Source organism: Tenrec ecaudatus, chromosome 10 (assembly GCF_050624435.1).
Source record: "Tenrec ecaudatus isolate mTenEca1 chromosome 10, mTenEca1.hap1, whole genome shotgun sequence".
NCBI lineage: Eukaryota > Metazoa > Chordata > Mammalia > Afrosoricida > Tenrecidae > Tenrec > Tenrec ecaudatus.
Genome location: NC_134539.1, coordinates 109988199 through 110003957, shown reverse-complemented (window position 1 = coordinate 110003957; position 15759 = coordinate 109988199). Strand labels below are relative to the sequence as shown.

General features: G+C 40.7%; 1 protein-coding gene across 2 annotated transcripts in view; it reads right to left on the bottom strand.

Annotated features, from left to right (window-relative positions):
- The window catches only part of SMYD4 (SET and MYND domain containing 4), a 45208-nt gene that overhangs the window by 18495 nt on the left and 10954 nt on the right, over positions 1–15759 (bottom strand). For both annotated transcript variants that reach the window (XM_075561214.1, XM_075561215.1), the window contains exon 3: positions 7411–7555. In XM_075561214.1, the coding sequence (XP_075417329.1) occupies positions 7411–7555 (145 nt within the window). The remainder of the gene's footprint in view (positions 1–7410; positions 7556–15759) is intronic.

Here is a 15759-nt window from a genome sequence, read left to right as displayed (position 1 = left end):
CTATCTTGTGATCTCCAGCTTCTGTGAACAAATGTCTCTTGGAAGAAGTACAACCAAATTGTTCTTTAGAGGCAAGGATGGCAAGCCTTTGTCTCACATCCTTGGGCATGTCGGAAGAGACAGTCCTTGGAGAAGGAACTCGTGCTTGGTAGGAGCGACATGAAAGAGGGCTGACCCACTGAGCTCGCACATAAGGACCGTTGTGAGGCCGGCGCAGGGCTGGGAGGTATTTGGTTCTGTTGAACAAAGGGTTGCTAGGAGTCACAACCGACTAGACGACACTTAACAACGATAAAGCCATGCTAGAATGCAGGATTCTCGGTATGACACAAGACTCGGAAGTCCTAAGAAAAAGGGTCAATAAAAACGGAACCATATAAAAATTTTAAAATTACTTCAGAGCAAAACCCAGTAAAAGTAATATCAAAAGACAAAGAATGAACTGGAAAAAATACTTGCCAACTCTTACCACAGGCAAAGGGCTAATTTCTTTACTTTGTCACAAGGGCCCCTGCCTATCACTAAGATGACAACCAGTAATCCAGCAGGAAAAGCAGCAAATGATATGAACAAGCAGTTCTTAGGGGAAATACAGATGGTTCTTAAGCATATGGGAAAGTGCTCAACTTCATTCCTACCAACTAAATGCTAATTAAAATTCTACTGAGATACCATTTTTCCCTTTTAGATTGGTGATCGTAAAAATGAAATGTGTCCACTGAATTGGCCAGTGAGATAATAATGGGCAGTGTCACGTTGCTGGTCAGAGTGTACATTGAACCTATAATTACAGAGGGCCAATTCAGCATTATGTATATCAAAAGTATAAATATATATGCTTATGGACTCAGCAACTCCTCTTCTGGAAATTTATTTTATAGATGTAATCATTTATACTGAAGAGATGTGAAAAAAGACATGTTCTAAGTTTCTCATTACAGAATTGTTGGACATAGCAAAAGACAGGAAATTTCCTATGTTAATCAGTAAGACATTGGGTAAAATAAGTTATGATACATCCATATAATGAAATATCATGCAGTCATAAAAAGGAATGAAGATGCTCTTTATGTATGGATGTGGAATGGTCTTCAAGATTATTGTTAAGGGGAAAAAAAAGCTTTCCAAATACACAACTTTGCAACATGATATCAACTATATAAAATGAGTTTGTGTTCTTGAGAAGATACTGCATGCAACAGTGGAGAAGTGGAATGAGGTGGCTTAGGAACAGGAGAGCTCTATTACTACTACTAGCACCTATATAACCACCAATAACTAGTACTGACTTAGGATATGGAGAAAAACGACTATTTCCATAGCCTGCTGGAAGGGATGCTAACTAGTTCTTTCCTGGAGAACAAGTCAACATCAAGGACCTAAGGCCTTAAAACATACTTTCCCTTTAAGTCAGCAACTGTCCCTCTAATTTATCTGAAGAAAAGAGTATTTATGTAGAAAGGCAGTCCCTGCAGCACGAAGCTACCAAACAACTTGGCAGCACTCTAAAAACCTCCAACCTCAAACGCATCGCTGTTGAGTGGACTCAAGGCAACCCTCTTGCCACGCAGGGATGGCTGGTGTCTTTCTGGAAGCAGACTGCCACATCTTCCTTTCCTGGGGTGGCTGCTGGTCTGAACCGCCAACCTTCCAGTTACCCGCTGAGTGCTTTAACCACTCCAACACCACGACTCCTCTTTTTGCCAGCATCAGATGGTAAAATCAAGTACAGTCTGTGCTTAGCGGAACATTAAGCCAGCAGTAAAAATTCATGTTATGGTAGGAAACAGTAACATGAGGAAATGGTCACAATAAATTGTTAAGGGGGAGAAAAACAGGTTGCAAAATAGTAAGTACAGTATGATCCCACTTTTGTCAAAGAAAAACCTATTTCCAGAGGAAAGAGTCAGACTGGTTGGATAGAGGCAGAAATGTTAACACTGTCTATCACTAGTTATGAGATTATTTTGGCTCTTTCTGCTTCTCTACATTTTCCAAAGTAAAAAATATACTGTATATACTCATGTATAAGCACATTTTTTGTGCTGAAAAACTGGGGTTCGGCATATACACGGGTCAGTGGGGCCCCCGAGGTAATGGGACGAGTGCCTGTTATCTTGCGGGTTATTGTCATTTCTCCGCTGTTCATTCAAAGCCCCGCTGACACTGCAGGGCTTTGAATGTTTGTTTATTCACATCTAACCAATCAGAGCTGTCCTATGACGTGGACAGCTCCAATTCGCAGAAGCACCCGTAGTGACTCACTTATGCCAGCAGCTGAACTGGTAAGGATGTGTCTGTGGCTATGCTCCGTCTCTCCCCTCTGGTCTCTGTGCTAATTCATATCCTGCATCCCCCGCCCACACGGACCTCCCCCCACTCCTCCCGGCTAACACATCACGGGGGGAGGGGGGGCGCAGGGGTGCGGAAGGGAGAATTACCATGAAAGTCCTTTTTCAAAGTCTTATTTTTTTATCCTATTATAAATGATACTCTTGAACCAAAACAAAAACACCAGTCATATGAGGCTGGTTTCAAAATGAAGGTTGTGTCAAGAGCAGAAGAGAGCAGTAACAGTGGTTGTACACTGGTGCATATGGGAGCTGGAGGCACAGGGAATCCAGGGTGGACGATACCTTCAGGACCAAGGGTGTGAGGGACGATGCTGGGAGAGTGGAGGGTGAGTGGGTTGGAAAGGGGGAACCGATTACAAGGATCCACATGTGACCTCCTCCCTGGGAGACGGATGGCAGAGAAGGGGGGGAAGGGAGACTCGGGATAGGGCAAGATATAACAAAATAACAATCTATAAATTATCAAGGGTTCATGAGGAAGGGGGGAGCAGGGAGGGAGGGGGAAAAAAAAGAGGACCTGATGCAAAGGGCTCAAGTAGAGAGCAAATGCTTTGAAAATGATTAGGACAAAGAATGTACAGATGTGCTTTATACAATTGATGTATGTATATGTATGGATTGTGATAAGGGTTGTATGAGCCCCTAATAAAATGTGAAAAAAAGAGAGCAATAACAGTATTGCAAGTAGGGAATTCTGTGTTGACGAAAAGCAGGGAGTGGCGGAAAATGAAGGCTGACTTGGAACAGATGCCAAAAGCTAAAAAAGCTCGTCATGGTTTAACGTCTTTTTATGGGGCTCTAGAGAGTGAATTGCATAAATGGGTTATGGAGTGTCGTCAAAATGGTTACTGCGTAACACGCGTGGGAATCCACATACGTGCTCTACAAATGGCTAAGGATGACAAATATAGAGCACTAGGCATTGAAAAATTTGCTGCATCAGCAGGATGGTGTACCCAGCTTCATGAATAGGTTTGGCTTGGCCTACTATGTTCGAGACAAAGAACAAAGATTTCCCAGAAATTGCCACAAGACCTTGAAGAAAAAAAATGCCATTCCAGTCATTTATTATAAACAAAGGATTTATAATTATGACCTGGCAGATATTGGGAATATGGATGAAACTGCCATGACTTGATCTTCCAAGCAACAGAACTGTGGCAAGTTTAGGAGAAAAAAACATTTTTCTCAAAACCACAGGAAATGAAAGAAAAACACTTTACAGTTCTGTCATGTTTGGCTAATGGAACTAAGCTGCGTCCTTGTAATTATTTTTAAAAGAAAGACCTTGCCTAAAAAGATCAATTTCCCACCAAGAATTGCTGGGCGTGCACATGTTAAAGGCTGGATAGATGAAGACGGAACAAAAAAAACGGCTGGAAGAAATTTGGAACCGACGACCAGGAGCAGCCTTAAAGAAAAAGCCATCGTTACTTGTTTGGGATATGTTCAGAGCCCACCTATCGGATGACATAAAAATATTGGCAAAATCTAGTAAAGTTACTTTAGCTCTTATTCCAGGTGGGCTTACATCTGTACTGCAACCTCTGGATGTTATCTTTGAATAAGCCTTTTAAAGACTGTGTGCGAAAGATGTGGCATGAATGGATGTCATCTGGTCAAGCCCGACTAACAAGAGGAGAAAATCTCATGAAGCCTGACATAGAGTTAATAGCAAAGTGGGTTCGAGATGCATGGGAAGGCATTCCAGAAGACATGGTGTGACGTGCCTTCCAGAAATGTAGTATTAGTCATGCTGTGGATGGCAGTGAAGACTGCGCTTTGTATGAAAATGACAGCAGTGATGGTGATGACGGCCATCTCAGTGAAGACAGTGTCTATGATGACCTCACACCAGCTGAAGCTCTGCATTGGGATATGGATGATGATGAGGAATCCAGTTTTGAAGGATTTTAACTCTTTACATTTTAGCTTGGTTGCTGATTGAGCTCAGGGAACAGTACTCTTAAGGTATCATTGTTGATATCCTTCTTGTTTTTGTTGAACCTATTTTCCACATACTGTGCTGGTTTACTAATGTTAAATGACTTGTCCTTTTAGTTTTTTATTTAAAATAAATATTTAAATACATTACCTCACTGAAGTCTCAATTTTTAGTAATTTTATTTTCATTTGTTTTGATTATTGAAACTCACCAGTAGCTTCTGCATTTTCCACCCTAGGCTTATACTCGAGTCAATCAGTTTTTCTGGTTTCCCAGGTAATAATTAGGTACATTGGCTTATACTCGGGTCGGCTTATATTTGAGTATAGATGGTATTGATTTTACAACCAGACCAAAACAACAAATATTTTTTAAAGGAAAAAATAGTTTTATAGAAAATTGCAAAAGTACCATAATTACCAACATATGAGCTTCATGAACAGGAAGGAAGGCACATTTCTCCCCACACCCAGCGTAGACCCTTCAGTTTTTGCCCGACTTCCCTTTCCATCTTAAACTTCCCAGGCTGTCCGATTTCTGATGCACATGCATAGTCTAAAAGATTAGCTCTGAGAAGGAACTACCCAGAAGCCATTCATCACTGGATCATCACACCTGATGGCTTTGAACCCTTCAGTAACCACGAAAGCTGACATTATTTAGCCAAATGCTTTGCTGGAACGCTACAAAGCAGGGCTTAATAGCAATACAAGCTACTGTTGTAGGCCTGGATTGTTTTTGGCACACTATTTTCAAACTTTAATTAAGCATAGGCCTATTCAAGACTCCAAGCTAGGGTACCTTTCTTTTAAAAAAAAAAAAATTTAATTTAATTAAAAAATTTTTTTCAGGGTACCTTTCAAATGTCCTCTTATTATTTTTTAAAATGTATGAAATCATAAGGGATTGGTACACTCTTCCTTCAAGTTCACAGAAACCTCTTAAAAGTTATGGAAGGCACCACAGAGTACACTGCAGAGTGCACTACTGTCATTACAGTCGTGTCAAACGTACCCCTTGTCAGTGATGCCCCTCCTCTTGACCCAATGCAGGACTGTTCCAGTTTTTAATATTTTTTGCTTTGTTATTGATTGAGATTTTTCTAGGTTTCATTGTTGTTGGGCTGTTTGCTTGTATTCTATTTTGATTTTGTTTATTTTTTTTCTATATAAAACCCAGATTAAGTAAACCTATATTGACAACACCTGGACCAATAGATTCAAGAGCCATGACAGGGGAGGCTGGCAGGGAATGGGGAGCTAAACAAATGAGAACCAGCAAGAAGAAATGTCCTGGAATTGATTGTAGTGATGGTTGCACAAGTCTTCTGAATGCAATGGAAGTATTGAAATATATGATATGCAACTCATCTATATCAATGAAAGTGTTAAAAACAAGCTATTAAATAAATTAATTTATAAAAGTTAAGCGATGCAGACTCTCAGGGGGGTCTTGTCCTAAGACGGAAGTAGGACAATAGCAGTAACAGCTTATTAAAAGCCATGGACTCTCTTCGAAACTTAGCTCGGTGCGGACTAAATCATTGCCACACAAGAAACACCTGCTGGCTGCCACTCAAACTAGGAGAGCATTTGAAGTTCCATGTGGAGTCCAGCTGGATGGTGGACAATGACTAAGCAAGGTCTGGCAGTTTTCCAAATCAGGACTATGAAACTAACAGTCTCCTTCAGCCATTCAGACAATCCAGTGAGAATTGACAGGCAAGACCGAGGCAGGTGTGGGTCTGTGGGAAACAGAAAGATTTCTCCCAAATCATCTCCCCCAAATATGTTATACTGAGGACACTGCTTGCAGCTAGTGGTAAATGATTGTCAAGCCACCTCCCTGAAGGCAGTCAGTTGCCAGACAACTGTCTGGACTGGTAAGTTCCCCTCCCTGCTGTTAAGGATAATGGGATGCTTCTCCCTAAAGGCTTGTGACCATTAGCTTTTACACCCTATGGAGAACCAGAGAACGAGTTTCTATGGAGAAACAGAGAAAGGTCAAAAGGGTTCAGTGATGTCCAGTTAGGCTGACATCCTGAATCTAGGATCCGCCCATCTTGTCACATGTATACCCCCAATCCGTCCTCTTCCTATTGCGTGTATATCCCTAGATTGTCCCCCTCTCATTGCTGTGTAACCCACAATGCAACCCCTTCCTGTGACGTATGTCTTTACCTGTAATTAGTGGGCTTGCACTCCCCTAAAAGGTATGTAGGCCTGGGTTAGCAATAAAGAGTTCTCTCTCTCTGCTCCTCCGTTGACCTCTCATCGGTTCCCCCTCTCTTCTCCGGTCCTCACTCCCCTGTTCCCTTTCCCCTTGTCCTCCTTTTTCCCTCCCCTATCTCCACGTGGACCACCAAGCGGGGCTGAGCTGAGCATGCTACCATGAAATGTGTCTGACTGCATTATTTCAATCTCTCTTCTATCTCTCATGCTCTCGATGACTTTAATGTTTATATATCACAACCGTACAATTGTGCCTATCGAACCTGTGATTAGAGGTGGGGGGGTTGGCCTTTCCCCCACATGGGTCCCCTCGACTGATTGCTCCAAGTGGTTGAAGGATATAGGAAGGGAAAAGAAGCAAGAGTGCTTTGATAGAATTCAGGATAACCATATACTCTTCACTTATTGGCAGATAGGTTTCAAAGACCAGGTTGTTATGCAAAAACTAGCATTCTGTAAAAATGGAGGATGACCACATCGTTTCAGGACTGCCAAATCATACCCTTAAATAACTGTCTATCCACCAAAATCATGCAAGCTTAACCATCACAAGAGCCGTACTCTTGCCTTGCACCCAGCAGTTTGTCACTGCGAGATGCACATCATCAACGTGCAAGAGTTGGATAGATTTTTACTGTAGTAAGTATGGAGATCCAATAACAAGACAGACCATAAGTGTGTGAGGAGAGTATGTGTAAGTCGGCGTGATACAAACTACCCCTATTTCAGAACATGCTCAACAGCAGAAATCCAAATCACAAATAGCAGATAGAGCTACTACCACTGGCTGTAACTTCAGCAACTTGGCTCAATCTTCTAAAGAAATAAACATTATTAAATTACTGAGGTGGCTCCTCCTGCTGGGCCTGGAGCGTCTTACCTTAGTATACAACACAGCTGCTGCCATATAATCCTTCTCCTGAAATTTTTTATTTCCTTCTTCTTTGTAGAAAATGGAAGCTTTGGGGTCCTTTCCCACCGACAAACCTCTAGAAAGTCTTTGTAAAAACAGCTCATCTTCAGGTCTTCATAAAGAAAGAAAGAACAAACGAACAAGAGGGTGAAATCATGCACAGATTTTGATGTCAGGCATACCTCCCTCCCTAAGGAAAACACTTGCGACAGAAGCATGTGCCTGTAAAACACTAGGTCTCATGAGGTAGTTGTATGTATTATGTAATGTGAATGGAGGAGGGGGGAATCTGTGATCTTAAGAGACTGGAATTTCTATCAAAAGGACAAAGTTATTATTTTTCCTCTCTTTAGCTAACAATGATGGGTCAGTGAACTATCCTGTGGATCACACATTATAAAGGAGCTTTGGTATGGAGAATGACAATACAGAGAGACTTTCTACCACAAATTACTACTTTAACTGGGTTAATACCTACTGAGTTAATGTCTAAAAGATAAAAGATAATCAATTACTCTCCTCTGAGTTGAGGGAAAAGGTCCCATCAGTATACATGAGTGGGAAGACCCCAGGAGGTATCCTAGAATTCAGGGGCATCTGATAACACAGCGTTTAAGACATAAGTAAAATCTAAATCAACTAGTCAGATGATTTTTATTTATAAGAAGCTTGTGACCCAATATAATGATTTTTTTTAAAAAGCTAGTGAGATAACAGTGGTTCTTTATTTTCTATAAAAATGAGATTACTCTTCTTTCTAGTTTTTGAGACTTGTACCATAGCCCTGGGAATTCATTCTTTTCCCACTAATTCCCATCAGTCACTCTTGGAGCTAGTAGTTCTTAAAAGTTTCTCAGGAAAATACCATCTTCATCACTACTTCTGTTTTTTAATAAGTGTCCTTTTTCAGGTTTCTATTTTGTTAATTAAATCCTCTTTTCAGGCTGTCCTCCTAGTCTTCTTTCACTGTTCATACACACAACTAACTTCCTTTTCAGAACGCTAGACAATTGCAGGTAGAGTCTGCAAACCACAGTTGGAACAGTCAACTGCTGCTCGACTGTTACATCTCGTAGGTTCTATCTTTCCAATTAGCCTGTGAACTCTGATCGACGGAGAGAGTTCAATTCAGTCTCACAATCCAGTCTTCCTTTCCACAGAGGTTCTTTTGAGTCCCTCCCTGTGCCTACCACCATACAGGTGCAGAATAGGTAAGTGCTTACTATATTTACTGTCAGGCACGACATAACACTATGGTCTGGCATCAAATCATGGGTTCACAGACACATCCGTGTGTAGTCAGATGCAGCTGTGTGGTTTGCAGTTCTCCAAGTGCGCTTGGAGTATCTCTGGGAATCACCAAGACCCTCACCAAGATACCTCACAGGGTATCCCAAAAAAGAGACTAATTATACATAATTCAATGATCCATTCAAAAAGCAAGACTGACCAATGGGCTTTCATATGCCCGAGTTTTCAGTTGCATTGATGCGGTTTCCATCTATCCATCAACCTTTGTGAAACGACCTCCTGCTGAGTTTTGGTATGCTATCAACAAGAATATCCTCGCTTCTAGGAGAGGGTTACATATACTCTCCTTTTTCACTACTGATCTGTGCGAAGCTAGGCTTTATTCATCTGCTTGGACCAAAACAACACTGCAACAGATTGAATCCAAATGCAGATACGAACATCCAGATGCCCTCTAAACCACGAATTAAAGAAGCCGTGAATGTGTAAAACAATGTCGTTTTCACTTCCGCTTGGGTTGCAGAAGATTTTTATGCTAAGATATGTTAATACACAGTGAGTTTATTACTGTTCTTAAGTGAGTTAGCATGTACAATTTAAATATTCAATTTTTATTTCTAGAAAAGTAAACAGTAAATATTAATAGATGCAAGTCACTTAAACAAAAGTCCTTAAAAATCAACAAACCTTCTGAGGAGTCTTCAAAAATTACTGAGAATGAACACAGGTTTCTGAGACTCAGAGCACCTGAAAACCACTGGCGTGTAATAAAGCCTTTCCTGACATTTCTGATGCTAGCCAACAGACAGCCTGTGAGCCCCTGCTTCGTATGGCACTCTGAAGGACACAGCACCATCACTGAAGGCTAATCTTAGGGTGAAAGCTATGAAATGAAGCAAAGGGGTGTTTAATACACAAGGAGGCTGTGACCGCCATGATTTTATGCATCTTCAAAATGCAAAAAGCAAAATCTGCAACACGAAAGGAGAAATGAAGCACAGCAAGTGCAGGGATCTGTAGCTTCCTCTATTAGTCTACGGCAGAGGAGCAGGCCAAAATAAGTACATATTATTTTTAAATGCCTCAGAAAAATGTGTATGTGTGGGTATGAGAGAGACAAAGTGGAAGAAAGTGAAGATGAGAAAGAACCTTTGAAGTAAATGAAGCAAAACATTAACAATCGGAGAGTCTGGGATAAGAGTATGCAGGGATTCTTTGTCCTTGTTTCCTGAAACTTTCCTGTCAATCTAAAATTATTTCAAATCAAAAAGTTATTATAAAATATACAAATGAACTATATAAGTTAATAAAGTTTATTTAATATGCAAATACACAAATACACACACAGGCAATAGAGACTATATCTTTGTCCCAAAAGATAGAAATAATATAAAATAGCCTAGACTGAAAATTCTCTTACACAACCCTTGGGTCAAATCAGAAATAAAAAGTCAACACTGTAGATTATCTACAGAGGGTGTTTCTTCTAATTTACTTACATACATATAACTTCAAATATAAGAGTCAGTACACAGCCAATTCCTATGATGTACAGATCAAGTAGATTTCAGATTTCCACACATTCCCCAAGTTCCTTTTCTGACTGACACGGACCACTCTCCTTCCCCTCAGCACTTCTGTGTCTGTCTGTCTTTCTCTAAGAATGTACCTATGTCAAGGAATAAGCACTTCATGGTCAAACTGCTAAATGGGAAAGGAATTTCCTGTGTTAACTTTCACCGAAAGCACAATCAGATAAAATCAAATAAAACATAAAATCACAGCTGCCCCAATGGATTCAACCACAGCAGTGACTTAGTCTGGGCCGTGCTCAATTCCGTGGAACCGAGAGTGGCTGTTGGCTGAGCTCTACGCAATGGCACCACGACGCTAATAACTCATGTTCTTTAGCACTATGTTTAACTCAAGAATTTCCTCAGAATTTTGAAAAACAAATAGAAGTTTTATCCTTTTTTATGCCTGTCCCCCTCCCCCTGCAATCCAGAATCTTAGGATTACAAATTTGAGCAAGTGAGAAAGTACAATTTTTCCAATTTTCCTTGATTTCCATGGTCTGTACCAAAAATATTCTCTTCTGTGTGACATGTTGGAGAACATAAAGAGGTCACGATAGAGCCAATGGGAGCTCTGTTTGCCCCAACAGTAATTAAAATCTTTAAGTATGTTTGACATGTCAAAATATATCACTGTTTGCTTTTGTACTTTTGAATTCGAAGGTAAGTCAAAAAGTATTACTACAAACTCACAGAAACCCTTATGAAACAGGCATATCAAAATGTGAAGTTACTGCTTCTGGACCTCTCCTCCACCTGGGTCTGTACGATTCTGGATAGTGTTCCCATTTCTCCCACCCTTCCCTGAAGAATTCTGTGCTCTTTGATCCTGTACACCACATTGAAATGGCAGCTTTGGAATCCTGGGAGAATTCAAATCAGATTCCTTTTACGTGTTCTTTGAGTTCTGGGACTAAACAGAAGGGGCAAGAACAGGACTACAAAGTGGATGGGGCAGGAGTGGCCAACAAATCCTTCTGGGTCCCTCCTCGTGACTCTGGATGAATAAGCAAGTACTTTGTTGTGGTGGATTTTTTTCCCCCCCTTCAGTGCAACTTTCCCTCACTGATGCAGTTTTCAATTTTCTTAAAACTTCTTCCTAGTAGGTCTTCATGACTGCCCTATGCCCTTTGAGAAGGCTTTCAAAATCACCCCTCTATAATGCCCCACCGCAAACCAAGAACAAAACAGATGCAAGCATCTGAGCTGACTTCTGCCTCGAATTGCAATCTGCTGTTGTGCATCTGATCTTCGCCAACAGGCTGAGAAGGGATTGGCAACCACTGCTCTGAATGAACTTTGCGCTCCGGATCTTACTAGTCAATCCGAGACTGGTTCTGGTTATAATTCCATGAAAATGCCTTCATTTAGCTTCAATCTTGCTTAACAGTCTAATGGAAAAATTAGCTCTTTGATCTTGATTTGCCTGATCTTCAGGCAATGCTTTTGGCACCCATCAAGCTGATGGGCTGCGAGGGCACGATGTTCACTGTCAATGGAAAATGCCAACCCATGGGAGCCCCCAGCTGCGGTAGCTATTGCCTCAGTGCTAACTTCCTGTTCTTCCACCAGCTTCTGGACTTCGAGCTTCCTCGTTCTTTGAGCTTGTCAGTCTTCCCTCCCTGGCTCATCTTCTCAACCTTCTACAGAGACTATCATCACTATGTTTTCTTTCTGCATGACCCATAACAGTCCACATCGGGCAAAAAGGGGTTTCAGAAAGTTTCATGAAAAAATGGAACGAAAAGACCGTAGGCTGGGGGAGGGAGGGAAAGAAAAAAAGTGGAGCTGATACCAAGGGCTCAAGTAGAAAGAAAATGTTTTGAAAATGATGATGGCAACATATGTACAAGTGTGCTTGTTACAATTGATGTATGAATTGTTATAAGAGCTGTAAGAGCCCCAATAAATGATCTATTAATAAAAAGACCAGAGGCGTTCCCCATCCATTTTGAAATCCCCTCACAAGTTGCATAATTAAGAGACTATTTTTTATCAGCTTTTTCATTTAAAAATCACACACAGTATTTCTGTTCAGCTTGAAGAAGTAATTTTTATATCAGCTGTGAGAAGCATCTTCTCTTATCATAGGATATGCAAATTAATTACAGTTATAATACTTTGCAATTGCCAGAGAACTAAGAAGTATTGCTAATAGCTTGTCATTTTTATCTTTCTTGGAAAAATCTTGAGCTTATCAACAAATTTAGCATTCTGTTTCTCCAAGCTCTTTTGCAGGTTTTATAATTTTATTTTCAAAGATATCATTACATACAATCCTTGAGGTTTGTCATTTTTGTTAGCTTTCACATATTTATTAAAATCATATTTTAAACAATCTTCATTATAGTCTCACATATCTTTCTTTCTTTCCTGAACTCACTTCAAAGTCAATGTTTTCTTCAACACTGTTACTATTTATACTTCCAGATGTAGCACCTGAACTTGAACATGTTTCTATATTTTTCATTTTCTTTGTTTTCTTCTAATAATCACCTTTAGTACCAATTATTATAAACTTGAAAAGTAACTCATTGCTAATATTCTTTTTAAAAACATTGTGATACACTTTGTTGAGAGATTCAAATCCTTATGTTGTAAATATTCTCTTACATCTTGCTTCACAACTAACTTCAGGTGGATGGACAACAGAAAAGTGGGTGAAGGGAGACATCGGTCAGTGTAAGACATGTAAAAAAAAAATATTTATCAAGGGTTCATGATGGAGGGTGGGAGAGGGAAAAAATGAGCTGATACCAAGGGCTCAAGTAGAAAGAAAATGTTTTGAAAATGATGGCAACCTATGTACAAATGTGCTTGATACAATGGATGGATTTATGGATTGTGATAAGAGTTGTACAAACCCCCAATAAAATAATAAAAAAATTAACCAAGCTATTCAGGGTTGGTCAAGTTGTTCACCATATACCAGAATACCAATACGTTCCAGGGAACAAAAGATCAAGTGCCCTATTCTTAGTCCTGCACTCACCATATCTGTATCTTCTCTAACACACCCCTGTCGCTGCACACCGCGATTCCCATTCTCCCTTAGGGGAGAAGACGAAGACGACAACACACTAAACTGAGTACATGGCCTACTAATGAGGCACAACCCTCAGTTAGAAGTCCTGGTCCAGAAAATACAAACGCTAGAATATTGCAGAGCACAATTCTATGGGGCATAGAAAAAGAAATGACATCTCTTTTTTTAATTGATCATTTTATTGGGGAGTCTTACAGATATTATAACAATCCATCAATCAATCATATCAAGCCAACTTGTACAGATGCTGCCATCATTTTCAAAACATTTTCTTTCTACTTGAACCCCTTGATATCAGCTCCTCTTTATTCCCTCCCTCCCCCACCCTACCACCCTTGTGAACCCATAATGCGTCATCATTAGTTTTCATCTCTCACCATCCGATGCATCCCTTCACCCACAGTTCTGTTATTCATCCCCCTCAAGAGGGGTTATTCATCCATCATTGCTATCAGCCCACACCCCTTCCAGACTCTCGTGGAATCGTCACTCCCTATGGTTGCTGCAAGCCGCGCGCTCGTCATCGGTACTCCCCCTACTGTTTCTGAGGTGTTGATCTAATCTGGATTCCCTGTGTCAAGAGCTCTTATCTGTACCAATGTACACACGCCAGTCTAGCTGGATTTGAGAGTTCAAACTGGGGCCCTGATAGTGTGGGGAAGAAGCATTAAAAAACTAGAGCAACAGTTCTCAACCGTGGGTTGCGACCCCTTTGAGGGTCGAACAACCCTTTCACAGGGGTCGCCTGATTCATAACAGTGGCAAAACGACAGTGATGAAGTAGCAACAAAAATAATGTTATGGTTGGGCGATCACCACAACATGAGGAACTATATGAAAGGGTCATGGCATTAGGAAGGTTGAGAAGCACTGCTCTAGAACAGGGTTGAACTGTCTCTGAGGGTTCTCTTTATGGGAGCCTCATCTTTCACCCAAGGAATGGCTGGTAATTTCGAACTGCCAACCTTGTGATTAGCTGTCTGTCCAAGGCATAATGCTGTGGGTGGGACCCAGGGGCCAAGCCAGGACCACCATTTACAATCAGCTGGTACTTGCTGTTTTCTGGTTGATTCCAACTCACAGAGACCATATAGGACAGGATAGAACTGCCTCTGTGGGTTTCCCAGGCTGTAACGCTATACTGCAGCGGTTCTCAACATGTGGGTCGCGACCCCTTTGGGGGGGGGTGTCAAATAACCCTTTCACAGGGGTCACCTAAGACCATCGGAAAACTCATAAATATTTCACAATATATCATTACATATTGTTTTGTGATTAATCATTATGCTTTAATTATGTTCAATTTGTAACAATGAAAATACATCCTGCATACCAAATATTTACATGACAATTCATAACAGTCGCAAAATTCGAGTTATGAAGTAGCAACAAAATAATTTTATGGTTGGGGGTCACCATCACATGAGGAACTGAATTAAAGGGTCGCAGCATTAGGAAGGCTGAGAAATGTGTGCTCCGTCGGTGCTATACAGCACCCAGGATGAGGCATCCCTTCTGTATTTCCCTTCTGTGAGGGAATGTCCAGTTACCAGCAGATGGGCTTTGGGTAGGAACGATCAACTCACAAACACCAAACCTATCTCTGATCCAACTCATGCTACCCTATAGACTGAGTAGGACCACCGCATAGGGTTTCTGAGGCTGTAAATCTTCACTGAATCAGATTGCCTCATTTTTTCCTCCAGAGTGGCTCTGGTTTCAAACCATTGACCTTTCAGTTAGCTGTCTAATGCTTAACACAATGTGCCACCAGGGATCCTTCAAAGGATCTAAGGGTCTCATTGAAAACATTTGGGAGCCAATTTGAAAATGTTCCCAATGACCAAATCTGTGTATTAATAGCAACAACGTCAATGGAATAAAATACATCAGATACATGTATCTATGATCATGAGCACACAACAATATTAAAAGAAGTCTCAATTCATCGGCCAGCTTTGGAGGATGCTTAGAAACCAATTTCCTTTGAATGCTTGTACGCAAATGAAAGAAGCAATCCTGGCTTTCCTGTATAGCTCGTGGCACAAAGAAAGCTAATCCCATTTATCTCTGTAGAAATACTTATCTCATAAATAAAAAAGGAGTAGGATGCCACCGTTTTCCAGCCTCTAATGAATAAATAGATTTAAGCATCGATTATCGATGGCTAAGAACGTAAAAGGAAAATCAGTTAGACATGGGCCTCTTGATGGAAATGCACACCACCGATGAAGCAGTCCTACTAACACCTGAACAGATCACGTGTCTACATCAATCCATATGAAATACAGGACACAGAGCTTTAAGTTGAAATATAACTAACACAGGCATATAATCAGCAAAATCTACACAGGAAACTCGGTCTGACAGATGACCTGACTTCACCAACGAATAAACAGGACAATAATGAGAGTGTGTGGGTATGAAATCCACAGTTAAAAGGAG